The sequence below is a fragment of the Phyllostomus hastatus genome, unplaced genomic scaffold (assembly GCF_019186645.2).
Source record: "Phyllostomus hastatus isolate PE091 unplaced genomic scaffold, TTU_PhHast_1.1 phas_contig_80, whole genome shotgun sequence".
NCBI lineage: Eukaryota > Metazoa > Chordata > Mammalia > Chiroptera > Phyllostomidae > Phyllostomus > Phyllostomus hastatus.
The window spans coordinates 9,269,618-9,291,064 of NW_025333960.1; the positions used below are offsets into that span (position 1 = coordinate 9,269,618).

Genomic DNA, 21,447 nt, shown 5'->3' on the forward strand with positions numbered 1-21,447 from the left:
TGATGAACTGACAGTCAAGGGGTAACTTTTTCTCCCCAGGATGAAGGAGACCCAAATATGTACAAAGTGGGGGGATGAAGGCCAATGGAGAGGAAAAATTGAAAATATACTAAGAAATGTTTTAATAGAGGAAGGTTCCAGAGAAGATGGACAGAAAGGGATAAAAAACACACACACACACAAAGGAATTACTCGTTAAAGAAACAAAAACATAATCTGTCCCTTTAGGACAAAAGGGAAAGTTAAGGAAAAACAAAATATTGTAGACCAGTGTTGTTCAATAAGGTAGTCACTAACCACATATATGGCTCCTGAGCACTTACTAAAATGTAGCTAGTTTAAATTGAGATGTACTGCAAGCACACCAGATTTCAAATACTTAGTACAAAGAAAAAGAACACAAAATGTCTCAATAACTTTTCTATACTGATTATATTTTGAAATAGTATTATGAATACATTTGGCTGAATAAAATGTTAAAATTAACATACTTGCTTTTTACTTTTTAAAATGTGGCTACTAGAAAATTTAAAACACTCCTTATGTGACTTGCAGTATATATCTATTGGGCAGCATTGCAGATGTATTACCAAGGTTACTTACCGTGGGAATACAAATCTTGCTTAAGGGGTTTCCATCCAGGAGATAAGATCCATTAAATGTCACGTATTCATCATAATACTGAGGTGCTTGAGGAATAACACTACATAACAATTTGCGCTTTTCTTCAATTTTTTTTCTTATGTGCAAGAATTCAAAATATGGATTTGCTCTCTCTGAACTGTATGGCTGAATCTCATCTAGTTTCAGAGAATCTACAATGGCTGCCAAAGACTGCTGAGTTTTCTCTTTTGCTTGTAGTAAGGAGGGACTCACTTGCACAGGCTGAGGCACACGTGACACTTTCCTTTTTCGTGGATGGTGAATTTGAGGATCATCATCTTCAGTTAATCTTATTCTTCCTCTAGGAGATGAAGATTCACTATCTTTTTCTGGTAATAGTGTACAGCTACCAAGAATCTGTTTGCTTTGATTTGCCATTGTATTTGCTTTGTTTCTAGTCATCCTCTGAGGGATCTGGTTTTCAGTTTTATCATCCTCAGCATTTTCTTCTAATTCTACTTTAACTAATTGAGCGTATTTATGCATTTCTGGTTGAGATGGTTGTTGTGAATGGTTTTCTAAACTGGATAAAGTGCTTTGCTGTGATTCTTCATCTTCGAGGGAAAGCAAACACTTTTCACTTTCAGGACATAATTTTGGAGTATCTTGTTCATTTAGGTTTCCTTTTGGTATTCCTGCATTCATTTCGCATAAATCAGAATCACACTTACCATTCAAATGAGCTAAAACCAAACTCCCCAGTTTGCTTTCTTTTTCATGTGAAATAACCTGAATATCAGAAGTGCTATTTTCAACCTCATGGCTACTGGAAGACTTGTACATTAGTTTGCTAAATGAATACTGTGTATTTAGCTGGGAAGAAGAATCACTCGTGTTCAAGTCCTTTTCTAATGGTAATACAGGCAAAGCACTAGCCTTCTCACAATTTGGTGATGCTTCTTGAATAGTGCTTTCAGAGTACACTGTAACAAAGGCATCTGTCTTTTGAACATCTGTTAAGGTGAAAATATTCTCCATATCCTTTGTAGATTCATTATCAGTATCTAAAACAGGACTGATAATTTGAACTGTATTTTTCTGTTGTAAAATACCTGGCTCTTGATTGGCAACATATGACAAAGATGTATGTTTTGAAATAGATTCAGCATCTGAAAGTGATTGGCTATAGAAAGAGCCAGGTTGCTGTAAAGGCAGAAAGGATGCTGCATCCTGAGCACAAGAGTTTACTGACAATTCAGTCTGGTGCAGGGATAATAAATCAGTATTCCGCTCTTTCAATATTTTTTCAGAATTACAAAACAGCTGAACAGAAGAATCTTGATCGGGTGTACTAGAATTTGGGCCAATAAAGTCATTGGTGCTTACTGATTCCAGTCTATCAATAGGTATCTCCCATGATTTGTTTTGGATCACACCAACCTGATTAGATGGCTCTAAATGAACAGGACTGTCCATCAAAGTGCCCACTGGAGCAGTACTCTTGATAACATTTACATCAGCTAAAATATATTTGCTGTTTATAGATCTAGTTGGAGAGGATGCAAAACTGGAATGTATGTTAGACACATTTGAAAGTTCTCTTTCAGGCACATTTGAAGATACTTCAGGTTTGGGAGAAGGACAAGTATCTCTTGGCACAACTAAGCCACCTTGATTGCTTTCTTCTGGTGTTGTTTGAAATGGTTTTGTATGTTCACAAATGACAGATGGCATGCTGCATCTTCGAACTTCCACAGTTGGTCTCCCCTCACTTGTAACTACTTTAACATCTTCTACAGAAGATGATCGGAGATGGGATGTTGTAAGTCTGCTTGTATATGGTGGTTTAATCCGCTCTGGCAGTTCAGCCAGGCTATCCAAGTCCTTTTCATGAAGTGCAGGAGATTTGGCAATTGGCAAAAAAGGTGACTGGGAAAAGGACATTTGGGAATCTGAACCCTCTAACATAAAGTCAGAGTCATATTCTACTGGAGGTCTTGGGGTAGTCACTGTAGTATGACAGGAATCCTCTGAGCTAGCAACAGAAATCATGGATACAGATCTGGAGCTGAGACCTGGCTTTTCACTTTCTGATCTAGGAGATCTGTTTAAGCTATTATCTGAGACAAAAGATGACTTCCCTAAATTCATTACATTTTTGGTGTCAACAGATTGTGATCGGCTACTTACAGCATCTTTAGATTGTTTCTCCTTGGTATAAGCATCAGTCAACTCTGAACTCTTTGACCTAGTAAGTTCTTTATTTTTGGACTCAGCTAGTGTATGCTTTGTTTTTTCTTTATCTTTTACTTTAAGTTCTAAACAATTACGGTTTTTCAATCGTTCCTTTTCTTTTTGCTTTATTTTTTCCTTATGTTTTTTGTGCCACTGCTCTATTTCTAAGTCTTTAAGGCTTAGCATTCGTTCAAAACTTGTCTGCATTAAATCATCATTCACTAACCTCTTTTCTTTAGGTCGAATATCTTTTGATGCTGGTAATGACTTAGGTTTGGGTTTATCTGCTTCAGATTTTAGTTTGAATAAACTATTTAGTTGAATCTTATCCTTATGTTTATCTCGTTCTTTGTATCTGTCTATATCTTTATCTTTCTTATCTTTTTCTTTTCCATCAGGAGTTTTCAAAGGTTCATCTTTTGTTTTTTCTTTAAGGGATAAAGCTTTTTCATATTGTGCTTTACTACCATCTGCTACACTTGACTTCTTCTCTTCCTGGAAGTGTTTCGAGTTAGATATGTTCACACTTTCTTTATCTCTAGATTTCTCCTTTTTATCTACCTCCCTGTCTTTGTTTTTGCTTTTTTCTGATTTAGTGTAGTCACTATTATCTGACTGTTTGTTTTTTTTTTCCATCAAGTGCTTTTCTTTGCTTTCTGCTAGATGCCTGTCTTTTTCAGATTTTTCTTTGTCATGTTTTCTATCCATCTTTTCTCTACTTTTATCTCTATCATCCATTTTTTTAATAGTAATATTTTTTATCTTCTCACTTTCTTTATGACATTTCTCTGTATGATGTGAATATAGCTTGTCTTTTTCTTTTATCCTGTCAACACATTCACTAAGATCTAATTTGTCTTTTTCTGACTTATGCTCATGTTTTATCTTTTTCTCTTTTTCAGAATTTTTTCTTTCAGTTTTCTCAATGTCCTTTTCTTTACTTTGAAATCGTTTGTCAGATTTTTCCTTACTCTCTTTTATGTGCTTTTCTTGTTTCTCAATTTCTATTTCCTTTTCCATTGAATGAGATTCCTCACTGGCACTTATACCTAAAGAACTGAATTCTGCTTCTTTGTCTATAGGTACATTCTCTCTTTCTTCTTTTAAATCTTTTACTTTTTCTTCCCTAAAGGATTTCTCACTTTCTTTTTTAATCTTTTCTCGTTCTTCTTTAAAGTTCTTCTCTTTTGAGACATGCTTTTCCTTGGTTGATTTATCATCTTTTAGGTTTTTTTCCAACTTCAACTTCTTTCCTAATGTTAGGGAGTCATGTTCTATATTCAAAAACATATCTTCAGTTTCATCACTTTTAAAAAAATTCTCTTTCCAAAATTCTCTATCAAATTCTACACTCCGCTGCAGCTCTTTAGTACCATCCCTATTTTTGTATTTTTCCTTTTCACCTTCAATTTCCTTTTTATGTTTTTCTTTTTCCCTTTCCTTATGTTTCAATTTATGCTTTTTTAATGTTTTGCCTTCTTTATCCATTTTTTTCAGTGTACAATCTGAATTTTCAAATGTCGAACTATGATCTTCATCCTTTATTTTAGCATTTGATTTTTCACCAAATTCTAAGTGGAAATCCTTCTGATGCTTGTTTTTTTCCTTATGCTTACAAGATTTTACACTTGAGCTTTCTGGCAAGAATTCTGACTCTGTATTATCATATCGAACAAGATCAGGCTGTAATGACATTTCAGAGCTTCCTGGTGATAAACATGTTTTGGTGTGTTCTTGTTTTACTGGTGTTGACTGCTTTTCACTTAGTCCACAAGAATGTTTGGGAGATTTACCACTGGAAATATGAAATAAATGTAATGAAGTATCATCTTTAGGGCTAAAAGATTTCCTAAAATTTCCTTCCTCTCTGGTCTTTTCTGAACAATCTGCTGTTGTATTAACTGTCAAGTTTGTTACTCTGGTATTTTCTTTCCCCTCTTTTTCTTGCTTCAGCTCTTGGTTCTCTTTATTTTTGTTCTGGTTCTTTAATTTTCTTTTAACTTTGCCTTTCTGTTTGTGTTCATTAGAAACGCCGTATTCCTTTTTGGTTTGTATATCGGAATTTGACATTTCAGGGACAGAGCATGGAGTAGGAAGAGGCTTTTTGTTCTGAAGAATTTCTTCATCTGAACTTTCAGAACTTGAATATAGAACCCTAGATGGCTTTTGTTTTTTACTTTTAAATGATTTAGGATAAAAAGCTTTGTCCTGTTTTGCAAATAAACTATTCTTTTCTACTTCAGATTCACTCTCTTTTCGTAGCTCTTTCCTAAGAATATGCCTATCATCAATCATTTTATTTATTTCTTCTTCATCATCATCTTTGAATTCATACTCATCAAGGGCAGATGGAAGAGGTGCTTTGGAAATCACTTGTTTACTTTCGCAGATGAGAGAGTCTTTCTCTGTCTCAGAATCAATATTTTCATCGACACTGGAAGGATTTACAGATTGAGCCTCTTCAGAATCTAGAATAAGAAAAGGAAATCTGTTGTTGGTTGAAAGATAACTGTCAGAAAAATAAGACTGAGAAAAATATAGCATATAAATATAAATATTTCAAATAATTAAAAAAATTTCAGATTTATAGGTGAATAATGCAATAGAAATACATCTGCTACAGTGTCACGGAAAAATTTTATGGAGAATCTGCTTCAGCATGGGCTTTCCTCATACCTCTAAAAGCACATGATACACTGAATTTACAATACATGTATCAGAAATATATAATATAAATATGCATACTATAAAGCAGAAGTCCATAAACCAGGGGAATGGGTTTCAGGGAAAACACTGGCTACTCATGTTATATAAAATTTTACATACAGGTACTTTTCGCTCTGGAGAAGATATTTAACTTAAGATTCTTTGATGCAAAAAAATTAAGAAACACTAATTTAAGAGATTTAATTATATAAATATCACAGACTGTTTTACAGTTCAGGTTTTTAATTAAAAGGACTAAGTTATCAAGTGATTGCAATAGAAGACAGTAACTTAAATACAAGTGAATGGTTTTGACTATACAAGAAATGATTATCTAGTTAAAAAAATGAGAAAAATCAAAAGAAATGTATCCCCTGTGAGATCTGTCATTCTGTGCCATATATCCATGTCGCTGGCTTTATTTTTTCATTGTAATTTGTTCATTAGAGTCCACATATGAGTGAGATCATTTGTCTTTTTCTGACTGGCTTATTTCACTTAGCACCATAATCTCCAAGTCCATTCATGCTGTTGCATGAGAAGAGTCCCTCCTTTTTTATAGCCATGTAGTATTCCATATATGGAGGGGGATGGGGGAACTGGAAGAGATAGCTAAAAAACATATATGCACAGCCCATGGACACAGACAACAATGTGCTAAACACCAAGGGGGGGGGCGGGGCGGAAAGGGAGACATCTGTAATAGTGTCAACAATGAAAAAATATATTACTTTATAATTACATAATCAAGATTATGACAGATGAACAGATATGCAAATTTGATAAAAATTATTCCTTAGTTTTCTTATCTGTACTAATGCAGACTTGATCATAATATATATTTTGGTACAATAAAGGAAATAATAGGCTGAACTCCTACACTGTTTTTAAATATATGAAAATTAAGTACATGAAAAATTAACTGCATTCAAACTGCTACATGAATAATAGCCAAAGAACAGCTACATTCTATTTCATGATACCATTTTAAACTATTTTTAATCTTCGCTGAGGACATACTTATCTATTTTAGAGAGAAAGGACTGGAGAGAGGGAGAGAAACATTGATGTGAGGGAGAAACACTGATAGGCTGCCTCTTGTATGTGCCCTGACCAGGGACCAAACATATAACCTAGGCATGTGCCCTGACCAGAAATCAAATCTGTGACACTCAAACCAAATGAGCCACGCTGACCAGGGCGTGTGATATCATTTCTAAGAAAAAGGTTTTTATTCTTCCTAGGTAGGCACCCTTTCTTAGCTAAACTGTATTTTGCATGCATGGGCCTCTAACTGAAAAGAAAACCCAGGCCTTTAACTAAAGGAAAACTGAGGCCTCTGACCAAGGGAGGGTGGAACCAAAAATCATTACCAATATGATACTTCATTTGCTAAGTATTTAACTTTAAAATTATAAATTTATTTTAATACATTAAGTTTCCTCTAAAGTGATCTAGCTCTCAAATATTCTCTTCACACAAAAATTCAAATTCCAAAGTATTTTGGAGTGTCTGTAAGGTACTGGGCACTGTAGAGGAGCTCTAGAGAGATCATGATCTTACTTTTGAAGAAGATGTGATAATTTTAAGATAGTATTATTACTAAATACCAAAGACTGGTATAGTTACAATAGCACATGGTATAAAAAATTTTTTTGAAATTATAACTGCTTATAAAAAATATAACTCTTCATTCCCAACTATGCAATACATAATATCAAATTACAAAACTTTATGTAGCAAAAAGAACTACTTGGGAAGTATTTATTTTGGTCCTCGATTAAATGAATACAATAATATGAACTTATAACAGCAGGTATTATTTTCTCTGTTAACATCTTATTTATAATTTGTTCTCAAGGACTTTTCTACTTGTAGTATTCAAGGATTTAATTATGTTTATAAATAATTATTCTATTTATATTGTTTCTCATCAAATGATTAATTTTATTAGAAAATGGAAATAATTTTTTCCTTTGCATATCCCATCAAATTAGTTCTACACTTAGCATCAGTCTTGAATATTTATGATGCTCCACCAGGCACACAATGCTAGGGAATAGGGGACACTAAGATGAAAAAACTAGTCCTGCCTCTTACCAGTTACATACTAAGTCCAAAGGGTGCATTTGGGGAAGTCTTTTTGGGAGAACTGAAGAAGAGAAGCAGGCTTCTCAAAGAAGTAGCACTGAAACTAAGGCATGAAGAATATACAGAAATTTCAGGTAAGATTTAAGGGCATGAAACTATTATATAATAAAGCAGGTCATATCACAGCATGTATATCACTTCATGCATTTTTCTTTTCACTTAAGACCACAGACTTGTTTTCGAAGTTATATTTTCATTACTATTACTATTTTTATTTTCACCCGAGGGCATTTTTTTTTCATCGCTGAGAGAGAGAGAGAGAGAGAGAGAGAGAGAGAGAGAGAGAGAGAGAGAGAGGGAGAGAAAGGGAGAGAGAGAGAGAGAAAGGGATACAGAAACATCAATGTGAGAGAGAAGCATCAACTGGTTGCCTCCCATACATGCCTGGACCAGGGATAGAACCTGCAAATTAGGTATGTGCCCTGACCATTAGTAATTGAACCTGCAACCTTGTGATTATGGAGGGGATGATGCTCCAACCAACTGAGCCACACCGGCCAGGGCTCTTCATTCCTATTTTGAAGAGCTGCAGGTTACATTGAGTGGATATGTAATCATTTATACTGATCTTCTACTGAGGAGATATTCAGATTGCTTCCAATTATCTAATATCATAGATATTTAATAATGTAGAAAAATTTATATAGAATTATGAGGGGCAAAACAAGATCGGCCATAAGATGAAAATTATTAAAATAGCAGTAAGTATATATAGGCTCATAATACTATTATTTCTACTTAGTTCTATAATAAAAGTAAAAACACTAATAATTTACTTATAATTTTTAATCTATTTTAAAATGTTTTAAATAATGAATATATTCTGCAATGTACAGAATAAAACAAATCAAAACCTTATACTTTTATTATATTTACTTTAAAAAATAATTTTGCTCTAGCTACTGTAGCTTAATTAGTTGGAGTTTTGTCTGGTAACTGAAAGGTTGTGGGTTCGATTCCCAGTACGGATGAGTAGAATCCCTGTTTCAAGTCCAGGCACATAAAATTCCCAGTCTGGGCGTGTTGGATCCCCTGTCTAGGCATGTTCAACAGGAAATCAATACATGCTTCTCTCTGGCACCAATGTTTCTTCCCCTTCCTCTCTCTCTAAAAGAAATGAAAAAATGTCCTTGGTTGATGATAAAAAATTATAATTTTCTGAACAAAATTAGATAACATGTAAACATTTTCAAAAAGACATTATATATAAACATGTATCCTTTCATTAAACATTTTAAATTAGTTAATGGTAGTCTCTACAACAAAAACCAAAAATACCAGCTACTTTCATTTTCAGAACATTTTTACCCAACAGAAGGTGTTACACTCAGATATAATGAAGATGACAGTTGTGCCACACTTCGTAACAGGTATAATTAAGTCAAATAAACATATATTAAATTCATACTGCAATTATATGCTGACATTAGGATCCTCTGACTCTGAACTTTTCATACTTAGTAACTATCAGTATGGTATAATGGAAAAGTACACAGGTTCTGCCATTAACGGTAGGTTCAAATCTTTGCTCTGACACTTAACAGGTCAGTAATCTGTTATGAGGTATTAATTTACAGGGCTATTTTGAGGATTAATGAACTAATTAATGTAATGTGCCTATCATATCCTGGCACGTATCATGCATATGACAATTATTAACTCATTGCCTAGACAAAAAAGAGAAAAGTATTACCATTAAATTACATTATTTAAATAAAATGTGTTTATTAGCCCAGGGTGGTGTGGTTTAGTAGATTGCCAGCCTGCAAATCAAAGGGTCGCCAGTTCAATTCTCAGTCAGGGCACATGCCTGGGTTGCAGCCAGGTCCCCAGTAGGGGATGCATGAGAGGCAACCACACATTTATGTTTCTCTTTTCTTTCTCCCTCCCTTTCTCTGAAAATAAATAAATAAAACCTTTAAAAAAATGTGTTTATCAACAAATACTGCCATATTCAATAAAGCACATGTTAATTAAAAAAGGCAAAGCCTAATTCCAGAATTTTTCATATTTGCTTAACTCTGTACAAGATTAAAGACAACTCCGTGCACTTTACTTATTACAGGGTTACAATGGAGGTAGGTGGTCCCTTAGGATGAGGGCAGTGAAAATCACCAGTCTTTCAAGTAAATGTAGAACATATGCAGATATATACTTTTCATGGAGGGGACAGAGGAGTGCAATGAGGGGAAAGAAGAAATAGAATGAAAATAAGACAATTTTTTTATATTAGTGTCTGGTGGAATTTATAGTTTTACAGATAAAAGCACTAGTCATAATTGGCAACCACTTACATAAAATACTATTTAGTATTCATCAAAGAAGGGAGAAGGAAAATGCAAGTAGGGACGCAATTACATAAACTGTACTTCATTTGTCAATTGCAATTTAATACCATTATATAATAGTTTAAATAAAAATGTTTCCACAACTTAAAGAAAACTATCCTCAGTGAAAGCTTAAAATAAATACCATGTTTGTGCAAGTCTATAAACTGTCTTATTTATCTTTGTATGCACATTATATACTGAGAATACTATGTAATAATGTTAATAACAAATTTCTCCATGACTACACAGTTAAAAGGTGGCAGAGTGAGGTCTTTAAGCCCTAGTATATGTGACTCCAGAATATGTACTCAAAACCATCATGCTATATACTTCTCAGTACATCAAAGGCACTGAATATAGTCAAGATGAACTACATAAACAATATAATGAAGTCATAATTTGTGATCATTCCATAAGCAGTCAATGAATACTTTCTATTTCTATGTTTATTTCATGATTAAGTATATTGAAAAAACAACTCAGATACAAAATTGAGGATTTAAAAGAAAATATTATTAAATGAGGTTTACTGTTAATTTACATGTAAAAATTTTTTAATAAAAAAGAAAAAGTAACATAATGCTTTAAACATACCCACCTGAGGTTCAAGTTGAATTTCAAATATAAACTTGCTATTTGTCTATTCTTTGCTTGATCTTGAAATAGTCACATCTTATATATACAATATCTTGATTTATATAGTCCATAAATACATGAAATTAGATTAAAAATACCTCATTTATGATTATTAAGTAATGCAATTTATTAAAAAACAAACAAGAAGTCCAGGAAGGGGAAAACAGGTTAAAGGTGGTTGAACTATATAAATTTCCAGTGATAAGATGAAAAAGTTCTGAGGATGTAATGTACAGCATCATGACTACAATTAACAATACTGTATCGGATATTTGGAAGTTGCTAACAGTAAATTTTAAAAGTTCTCACCTCACACACACAAAACTATAACTATGTGAGGTGAGAGATGAGCCAACTACCCTTACTGCGGTAATCATTTTGCAATACATATATACATTTATACATTAAATCATTACACTGTATGCTTTAAACTTATATAATATTATATGTTAATTATGCTTTAAGGTTTGAAAATAAAGGGAAAAAACCATGCTTTAACTACTTTAAATGACTATGAACCAGTGAACTTGATTAACTTTTCCAACTTTATAATGGTAAATACAAATGACATTTTAAAAAATTTAATCTTTATTGTATTTTTTCCATTACCATTTGACTTTTTTTAAATTTAAAGATTATAAGGCTGCAATGGCATATAAAGTATGGTTCTGAACATTGCATCTTAAATAACTGGATGTGTGTACTGTGATAACTTTCAGATTTCTACTATTTTTAAAGCTAATATTTACTAAGTGCTTATTCTATGCCAGCACGTATGCTATGTGCATCCATATATTAATTCATTTAGCTTTTATTTACTACACCTCCATGAAGTATGTAACTATAATCCCTATTTTGGAACCTGGGCACATGCAGGTTAACTTATTCATGATAAGAGATCCAGGGATTGAATCTAGAAAGTATAGGAGTACAAAACCTGAGCTCTTATGAATAAGACAGCCATTCAAAAAACAGGAGTGGAAGCAGTAATTTAAGATTTGATTTCCATTGTCAAATATCTACAATATTGAAAGCCTTTTGTGTGTGTAATGTACTCAACCAGATTTAAGTAATCTTTTAAAACTCGATATATTGAATACTAATAAAAATCTTTACAGTTGGAATTATGTTTATATGCCACTGTCATTCAGAGACAGGCTAGTGCATAAAAATGTTCTAAGCTATACTACTTTTGTAATCTTTATTCATTAAGATTTTGTTTCATTTATTTTCAAATAGCATTTTAAAAAATAAAATAGTTCATGTTAGAAAACCAGGAAAATATAGAGATGGGTAAGAAAAAAAATCCACCTACAAAATAATCCCACCGCCCACAGATTCATAATTTGTAATTTATTTAAAGTATTACATTTGATTTTCTTTAAATTTAACTAACTTAAAAATGACAAAATAAACAGAATTTCTGAAGTTCAGATCTGTTCTCTTGGTTCTTCCAAGCAAACAGTACTACAGCACTTCAGAAATTATGCTTATACTCCATGAGCAGCCCAAATCCATGACACATTTTAGCCTGCTTCAAACAGTGGTGCAAAAAAACAGGTTTACAATAGTTGTGAGTATTCATAACAGTTTATTCTTGTGTTGTTATTTATTAATTACTGTATCATTTTCCATACTAACAACTGTAAACCTACTTTTGGCCCACTCTATATATTTAGCCTGTGGGTTGTTCATATAGTTAATTTTCCCAAGAGTTTTTGCCTTTCCTCTTATTCATCAGATTAGACAATATGCCTTCATATCATTAGTGCCATGACAGTGAACTCTCATAATCTAATTCATGTAATATACTTGTTATTTACTCTTTTCTCAATTACATTTTTCACCAAGTTCCCTGACATTTTTTTCTAAAATATGCCAACTACTCATTGTCATTAATCTGGAACTTTTCATTAAAATTCTAAGTTAATTTTCATCTATTCCTCCTAGACATTTTGTATCATGAAAAATATGCTAGTTGAATTTTTTTCTAGAAAGAGAAAGTATGTCCAAAATGTCCAAGGATGTTTGTGTTTAGCCATTACACTTGAATAATAGTTGGAAATGGCATTCTAGGTTCAGAGTAATTTTTCATAAAATGCTGTAGTTTTAGTTCCACTAGTCTTCTAACAACATATTTAAGAATGAGAAATCTAATGACTTCTCGGCCTTTTGGCTAAGATCAGATGAAGAATGAGAAATCTGATGTGCTTCTTTTCTTTGGTGGTAAAGTGTCTCCTGATTCTGGGAGCTTGTAGGATTTTTAAAAATCTTTATCTTTGAAGTTGTGATGTTATCTAAATGTGAGTTTTTTTCCTTTTTTTTTCCCCTAACATTCCCCTTTGATCTACGAACACAAGTCTTTCCTCAGTTAAAAGTACACCTTCTAGCCCTAGCTGGCGCAGCTCAGTGGATTGAGTGCGGGCTGCGAACCAAAGTGTCGCAGGTTCGATTCCCAGTCAGGGTACATGCCTGGGTTGCAGGCCATGACCCCCAGCAACCGCACATTGATGTTTCTCTCTTTCTCGCTCCCTTCCCTCTTTAAAAATAAATAAATAAAATTAAAAAAAAAAAACCCAAAACACCTTTTTCAGTTAAGAATATTTTCTTCACAACATTTACTTTTTTTTAAGATGAATATTATATATCCTGGGTATGATTTCATGTTTTTTTAAAAATTATTTTTCTCATATTTCCAATTTTTAAAATAAAAAAAAATGGTTTTATATTTTGCCTTTCTCTTAGACCTCTCAGGTCTTCAGCAATGTCCAGTGTATTCTTTAGTCTTATGTAGAATATTTACTTTCAGTAGTGATAAATACTAATTTCAAGAACTTTCCTCGTATAATTTTTCACAGTAGCCTTTTGTTGTTACAGTTAGTAGATCGACTGCCCACCAAGAATCTCCAAGAATACGGAGAATAACTTACCCTTCTGCTTCCTATATTATTTACATTCTCCAGGATCAATGGTTCTGTTTGTTCATCTTGATTTTCAGTTGGTTTTCCTCAAACCTCTGGATTTCTTTTCGTATGGGTAATGGGAAAAACTTGTTTCTGCAGCATTTTGTGGAGAATCTTTTAAACAGGCTCCCCCCTTGTGTGAGAAGGCTGTTCACAGTGATCTGTGGTTCTCTCTAATCTCAGCCTTTTGCTGGAGACTGCTCCCTAAACAACCTCCTAGTTTCAGAGAGTCTCTGGGTTTCATTGGGATGAATATTTAACAATGGTCGCAGGCATCTTTTCTATCTTAGGTTGTTCCTTTGCTCTGCAATAATTTACTAACCACAGCTAATATATTTAAGAATTATGTAAGTATAATGTTTGTTACCTAGCCAAAGAAGTAATATTAGAGAAAGACACCTGTATTTTAGAAAACACACCATTACAGCTTTCATATCCCTAAACTGATTGAGAAATATAGCTTAGAGACAGGGAAATATAATATTAGATAATTTTATATAGTCTCATCTAAATCTCCACTTCTATACCTAAATTTTTCTAAGTAAAGGTTAGGTATTTTAATTCTACTTTATAAGAAAAGAGTGGCTATACATCTATTTGGAAATAAGAATGACGTATTAAAACATCTTTTCACTGTTCTATATTACTAGATATAGATAAGAGAATTAAAGTTTATTTAGGGGTGAGCTGGGAAGGGAAGACAATATAGTAAGTTAAAAATACTAAGTCTAAAAGGCAAATCTGCATAAAGAGAAGAATCAAGTACCACAACACCCCATATACTCCCTCAATTAGTTAGTACACTGCCTTTTTACTAAAATGTCAATAATATAGAAACTGGTTTTATAAAGTATAAATTAATCAAGATATTTCCCCCTCTGAAAATACTGATATCACTACAAAAATTTTGATGTCACTAAAGGAAACTGACAAAATCACCCAGTCTTAGCTATTCCATCATAAATATATATATTACATGGAGGTCCTTTTAACCATGACTAGATAAAACATTTTTCTGCAGACAGGATGATATAGCTAAGGCCGAACTCATTTATATGTGTGCATATATAATTTTTTTAATTCAAAGGTCTTTTTAAGGGTTCTGCCCAAATATACTCTTTATAGCATTTTAGTCTTAAATATTCAGCAATATCTCAACTACTATAATTATGTGACAGACTCACTTTAAGTTGTTAGGCACTGGTAGATTCAATTTTTAAGGAAAATCATCAAGCTGACATGTCTAAACAAAAAATCTACTGGTTTTTGTATTTGCAATACATATTTTGGGCAAATGCACCAGAAATTCCTTGACTACTATATTTACATGAATTTCAAAGACAGATATTTAGCAGACTACTATTTTATTTAACATAAAATTTAAAGACTTATAGTATATTAATTTGCAGACATCCAAAGAACATCTCAGCAGCAACCAAAATTTCCCATTTATTTTTCTGATATATAAGCCAGTAAAAAATGTAGAACTATGTAATTTTTACAGGTACTGCTGAAGGGTGAATGCTTACAATATATGGTAATTTAGATATTCATAACTTCTTTCTCTTTTCCACTTAGCAAAATTTGACATAGACATTTTTCTTTGTAAAACACTCCACCTAGAGTTAAAAATTCTTAAGCTTTAGAACTAGGTTGATATAATTAATCCACATAAAACACATGATAAAACCTAATTTAAAAGTACTGACTTTCAAATAAAGTGAATTGTATAGGTTTTGTTTAAGATTCAGGTAAAAGTAGCTGGTGATATTTAGAAAAAAGTTTGAAAAATTAAAATTCATAAGTCTCTGTAAAGTGCTTATGTCTCAAAGCAGAGGAGAAAAAGCAGAGCATGCAACACTATACTAGAATTTCTGGTCATTGAATAAAAGAGTATCTCACTGCGTACCCATGCTGTATGCTCAGCTCTCTGCACGTAATTGAAACCTAAGTGCCTTTTCATTTCTTCTAAGCACTGATACTACAGGGATATGTGAAAAATAAAAAGTGCTAAAAAGCAAAGAAGGTACTTGCTGCTATTCAACAAGTTCAGAAATAGATTTAATCAAACAGGTTGCTAAGAACCTTGGTTAAATAAAATAAGGTTCTTGGGTAATAAATGAATTATAATTTCCCATACTAAGCCTAACCTGTTACCTAACATGTATGCTGGAAATTACTTAGAAATGCCATTTGGAAAGCAACAAGATAAAATATTCTTTACAAGTTAAATGGAGTAAATCTTTAATTATAGATACATACTAATATACAAATTCCTTCCTCTAAAACATGTTCTATCAAGTCTAAATTCCTAATGATCAAATATGATACAGATCTTAACACTCTAAAAACACCCTATGTAACTTCTTCCTGTAGTTTTTATACTTCTAAGATTAAATGATTTGCTCTAAAACTTCTTAAGGTAATGACGTTTCTTACTCCTTATGGTTAAATTGTTCATACCACATAATCCATTTAATATAAATTTCTGGTATATTTTTAAATTCTTTTGATCTCCTAATTTATTAACTGCTATTAATTCCATATATGCATGCATCAACAATCATATTTCAGAACTCCTAAAATATGAAACTGAGGAAATGAATTTCACAAATTATAGTATTTAGAGTAATTACAACTTACTATTTTAATATTAAGAAAATAAGGCTTCAAAATACTGGTCATTTTGTGTATTTTATGACACAGAAATGCACTCACTAAATACCAGTGGGTAACAATATATCTGTCTTTTTAAAAGTTTCCTTATCTGTTTTATAATGGACTCTAAAAGTAACTTGTCTATTTATTACAATAGAGCATATGAATATTTCCTTGCTTAAGTTTCAGTATGCAAGTAAGGAAAATTTATAACAGCTGCTTAATACACAAGGCCAGATTACTATTAGTCAAAGTAAGATTACAAAACGTGAATAATTCTGACAATGACTGGCATTTTCAATTCTGACCACTGGGAACTCTGTTTAAGTAATAAAATCAGTGTCTGTAAACTTGTAACAGAATCTCTACTCTGTCAATTAATGAATGTCTGGAAGTATGGGAGGCCACTAAGTGACACAGAGTTACCCACATCTCTACTACCATAATTATGCTTTATGCACATGATCTGGCTCTTTGAATGACTGAGTTGTCAGCAAAATAGCAATAAGCAATTATTTGTAGCAAACACTAATATTGGATGGAATTTCTATATAGGAAAGTAATGTGGAATAAAACTATGGGAAAAGAGCAGAAGCTGGGGTGGGGGCAGGAAGACTCAAGAATAATGCAAATTTCAAAGTGCCACATATCTGTATACAAATAAGCTGTACTAACCAAAACATACATTCCTGCAACAATATCATAAATGTCTGATATGCATAACATAAAACTGCCACTCAGTGTAGTCCATGACCTGAGGCCAGTCTGCAAATTGTTTATTACTAATCTGTGATGAAATAGAGAGCTTGTACCAGAAATGGGAATCAATTATGTGACTAGCACATTGAGTTCAGCTGATGTTTTTTTCATAGCAGCTGCACCTTTTCAATGAAGGAAGCAGTACAAGCTCCTTATCTTTAGAATCAGCAATAGCTTGTTGAACAGCGGTTGAGAAACACTGTCATAAAGCACAATGCCTAATGGAATAAATTACATTTAAATTCTACATATATAACAGTCTTTTATTACTCCAAATTTATTAAGTTCAGAAATTCATAGCATTGGTTATATATCCTCTAACTTTCCAACACTTAAAGTGTATCTGTCACATGGATGACATGATATGCCAGATGGGCAACAATGCTATCAGGCTTTACAAATATAAACGTCTGTGGGCAGTTAATTCTCTACTAAATTTTAACATCTTGCGAATTTAGATTGGATGGTATTTGATAAGGTTAAGTCTACAAGGACCTCATGTAAATTAAGCAATAAATTTGGGTATTTTCATCAGTCTTTTTCAGTAACTTCAAAATCTTTGCATGATACTTACTGATAATTTTTGCCTCATTCCTTGAAGGACTTTGATCAAGCAATAATTCAGGCACTTTCACCATGTAGAAAATAAATATTCTGAAAAACCAATACATAGCTGATGAACACATGAAACAATCAAAATCAATGAAAATCAAAAAAGGTTCTAGGAGATGTGTTCCACTCTAATTAAATATGCCAGTGTTCCATGCTAATTCAACATGTAAGTTCAAAGATATCTTTCTTCTTCCATGGGAAAAATCTGCTGTAGCATATCTAAAAGAAAGTTTTATAACAAAGCTGATTTTTACAGCTACTGTTTTCTGAAGAGACCAGAATCACAGATTTGTAGCTGTAATAAATGGGAAATTATCATACCATATAAATTTTTTTTTCAAATCTTATAATCTTGCTTTCTTATGGAATCCAATGTAATTTCAGCTATTATAATCCTGATTTAACATAGCACAAAGACATTCAAATGACTTCCAGCTTGTAATTGGTAGATGGATTTATAAGTACTTTGAAAGTAGAAATGACAGGGGTTAGTAGATGATTATGTTAATATCTTTGTTTTCTTAACAGGCTGTATCTCCAGTGTGTAAGTAATGACTAATACATACTGGATTCTCAAAAACAGTCACTAGATAATTGAGCTGAAGAAAAAGGAGGAAGAGGAATTTAAGATGACAACCCAGTATGTAATATATGTGTAGCTGATTGATGTTACCATTAATTGAGAAGGGAAAAACAAGAGGAATTTAAATGAAGAAAAAAGAAGTTCCATTCTGGTACACTGATTTCTGTGGGAATTCTAAGTGGTAATAGTCAGAGAACGGCTAACTATATAGGTTTAAAGCTTAAGAGAAAGGTTTGGAATAAAAAGGTATTTGGAAGACTTCACCATGGTAGATAGAACTGTAAGTGTGGGTTGACTTTAGATGGAAGAATATGTGGAATGAGAAGAGGGTCTAGAAAGTGAAATCCTTGGAAAAACCAACACAGAGGATATGGGAAGGGAATGAAGACAAAATGCAGATGGGATTCTAGAAGGAAACTTCTAGAAGGATTCTAGAAGAAACAACCTGGGAAGCTAAATAAAAACCAGAGAATTATGTCCCAGAAACAGAGACAGAAGAATTTTAAGAAGCTGGCCAACACTGTCAAATTCTACAGAGAGACTGAAAATAGAGTTTAGGGATTTGGTGGTTAGAAGATCACGTTTGATATAATAATGTTAGTAAACAGACTCAATGGAGTGCACTTTAAGTGCACTACAATGCACCTGAAGGTTAGTTGAGAAGGGAAGGGCATATGGGACTAAATAAACAGGGATGCAAGATAAGAGAAGATTTTGCTGAGTCTTTTATATTTATGTGTATAAAAATGTTATCACATAACCGTGTCCCACTCCCTTCCCTCCACCCAAATCATCCTCTTCTCTGCTAATCACACCCCATCCCTACATATACCTTATTAGTAGCCCAGTATACATGCTTCCGGATTTTTCTATACTTACAAAATTTTACACAAATATATGTACATATATGAACATACATATTGGTTTTTAAAACATTGGTCGTTTTATAAAAATGACATGATTATTCATCTTGATTTTTCTAACTCAACAATATCTTATGAAAATACTTCCAAGTAATTGGTACAGCATTAGGATATTTGTTTCATAGTTGTACAGCAGTATATGGTGTGGCTACATACCTTAATTTATGCAACCAATCCCCTGTATAACTATGTATTTATGCTTTTACCACTCAAAACAGTGCTATAAATAAACACTGTATTCCCAGAAGCGTGACTGCTAGATCAAGGTGCATAATTATCTTCAAAAACATTTTTATAATAAACTTTGAACTTATACATAAGTAGACAGAATGTTAAACTGAACCCCCACATATCCATTACTCAGATCTAATAGCCATCAATCTTTGGCCAATCCATACCCTCTATTCATTCTACTCTTGAATCATTTTGAAGCACATTCCATTCACATTATTTTATCTAGAAATATTTCAGTATGTATCTCCAAAAAACGAGAACTCTTGTGTTTGGCCAGCTGTTGTCAGACTGTTTTTCAAACAGACCGTAATTTTTTAAGTATACCACCAGAAGTATAAGTCATGTATTAAACACATACTTAATTTTTTTAGTCTTGCCTACTTTTTAAAGTTTGATATGACTGTTACAGTGTTTTAATTATTTCCAACAGGTTCTTTTTTTCCATTTCCATATAGTTTATTCTCTTGAAATACCAAAGCCATTAGGATTTCCCACAGTACAGATTTTGCTTGGTTCAGTTCGGCATGTTCCTCTCACCTTGGTATTTCCTAAAAATGCCAGCTGGATCCTGAGGACTGAAGAATGGTAGTGTATTCTTCATCAGGAAGCATTCACTGCTTTTCTCTCTCTCCCTTTTTAAAATTTAATGTTAGCAACTGTTGATGCTGAACTCTTACTTATATTAACTAATGGGACTGCAAAATGGTCAATTTTTTTACCTGCATTAATCTTACTAAAAAACACCTCACCTATAATGAGGTTACCCAGTGATAGAATTCATGTAAGAAAAGTAAGATAATTTATTTTTCTCTCTTTTGTTGGTCTAATTTTTAAGATAAATTGATTCTCTGGTGATAGATTAATTAAAAAATTATCACCATGTACTCAAATATTTAAAACACATTTAATGGGTTTCAAATCTTCATAATTAATAGCCTCATTGAAGCTCAAACTATGCCATCTTTGGCTAGGGGGAAACTGATCTAAGTTGTCTCCTAAGGCCTTTTGACAAAATCTTTTATTAGTCTATCATAGCTTTATTGAAATCCGCAGTGACAAGATGTTCTAAGCTCATCTTATATACTTCCTATCCCAGATTTAGAATTTTTTCCTAAGAAACTGTTGGGAACTGCCCTGCCTGGTATCAGAAGCTGTAACCCCCGCCTAGGCTAAGGCTAAGGGAACACCCTTGGAACCGTAAGCCAACAAGGAGACAAAAGCTTATCTCCCTGGCAGGAAGGCTGCTTTTGCTGCTTCATTCATAACTGAACCCCAAAGCTTGGTTGGTTAGCCAAAGATGGGTAAGATTCCCAAGGGGGGAACGACCTAAGACAGGCACGATCACCTGGAAGGCCCTCCAAAGAAGGACTCTGGGGGCTACAGCAAAAGGGGGTGATGGACCCCCTTCTCCTCTGCTTTGACATAGCCTGAGTTCTCATTGTCTGGGAGAAAATCTCCTTATCTCTTGGTTGCCTTAGTTCCCTTGCTCCACCTAAGCCTGAAACAATGACAGGGTGGTGCAGCTCTGTGCTAAAAAGGGCGGATTCCCCGGGTGATCAGGCCTAAGAAAGAACATGTAAATTACTGTAAAACTTTCTTTGTTTAGAGTGCTCTCAGTTGAATGAGAAGGGTCCAAGGAGGAAGTTAGTTTGTTCCTCAAAGTTTTACAGCTCTTTGACCCTGACTCAAAATAGACCCGCAGAGTTCCTTGTTATCTATTGTGCCTTACTTCCCCCTAATGAGTACTGTACTTTACCTGAATTATTATGCAAAATGAGCCCAATAAAAGCAGGTTTGGATGGTAAATCAGGGCGCTCCCCACTAGAGGGGGTGGCCATTCCATCCCTACTTCTCCACAAAAACTAGTCTGTCTTTGTGCATGTTTTTTCTCGCGTGTTTTCGACAAGCCATCCACAGCGTTCCGTGATCACTGCTGGCCGGTGACCCATGCATCAAGAAGCCTTGGTTTTCTTTTAGTAAAAAATATATTAAGATTGTAACTGGGTACTAAGAATAATAATTGCTACATTTCTGGTCATTGCTTTTAGATCTTT

The 21,447-nt window shown here is 33.3% G+C and overlaps 1 protein-coding gene across 4 annotated transcripts in view; it reads right to left on the reverse strand.

Annotated features, from left to right (window-relative positions):
* Positions 1–21,447, reverse strand: part of ANKRD12 (ankyrin repeat domain 12) — a 156,388-nt gene that overhangs the window by 17,623 nt on the left and 117,318 nt on the right. For 3 of the 4 annotated variants that reach the window (XM_045849633.1, XM_045849634.1, XM_045849632.1), the window contains one exon: positions 604–5,306. In XM_045849633.1, the coding sequence (XP_045705589.1) occupies positions 604–5,306 (4,703 nt within the window). Of the gene's footprint in view, positions 1–603; positions 5,307–17,615; positions 17,696–21,447 lie in introns of all 4 variants that reach the window. The other variant, XM_045849635.1, reaches the window with a different exon arrangement.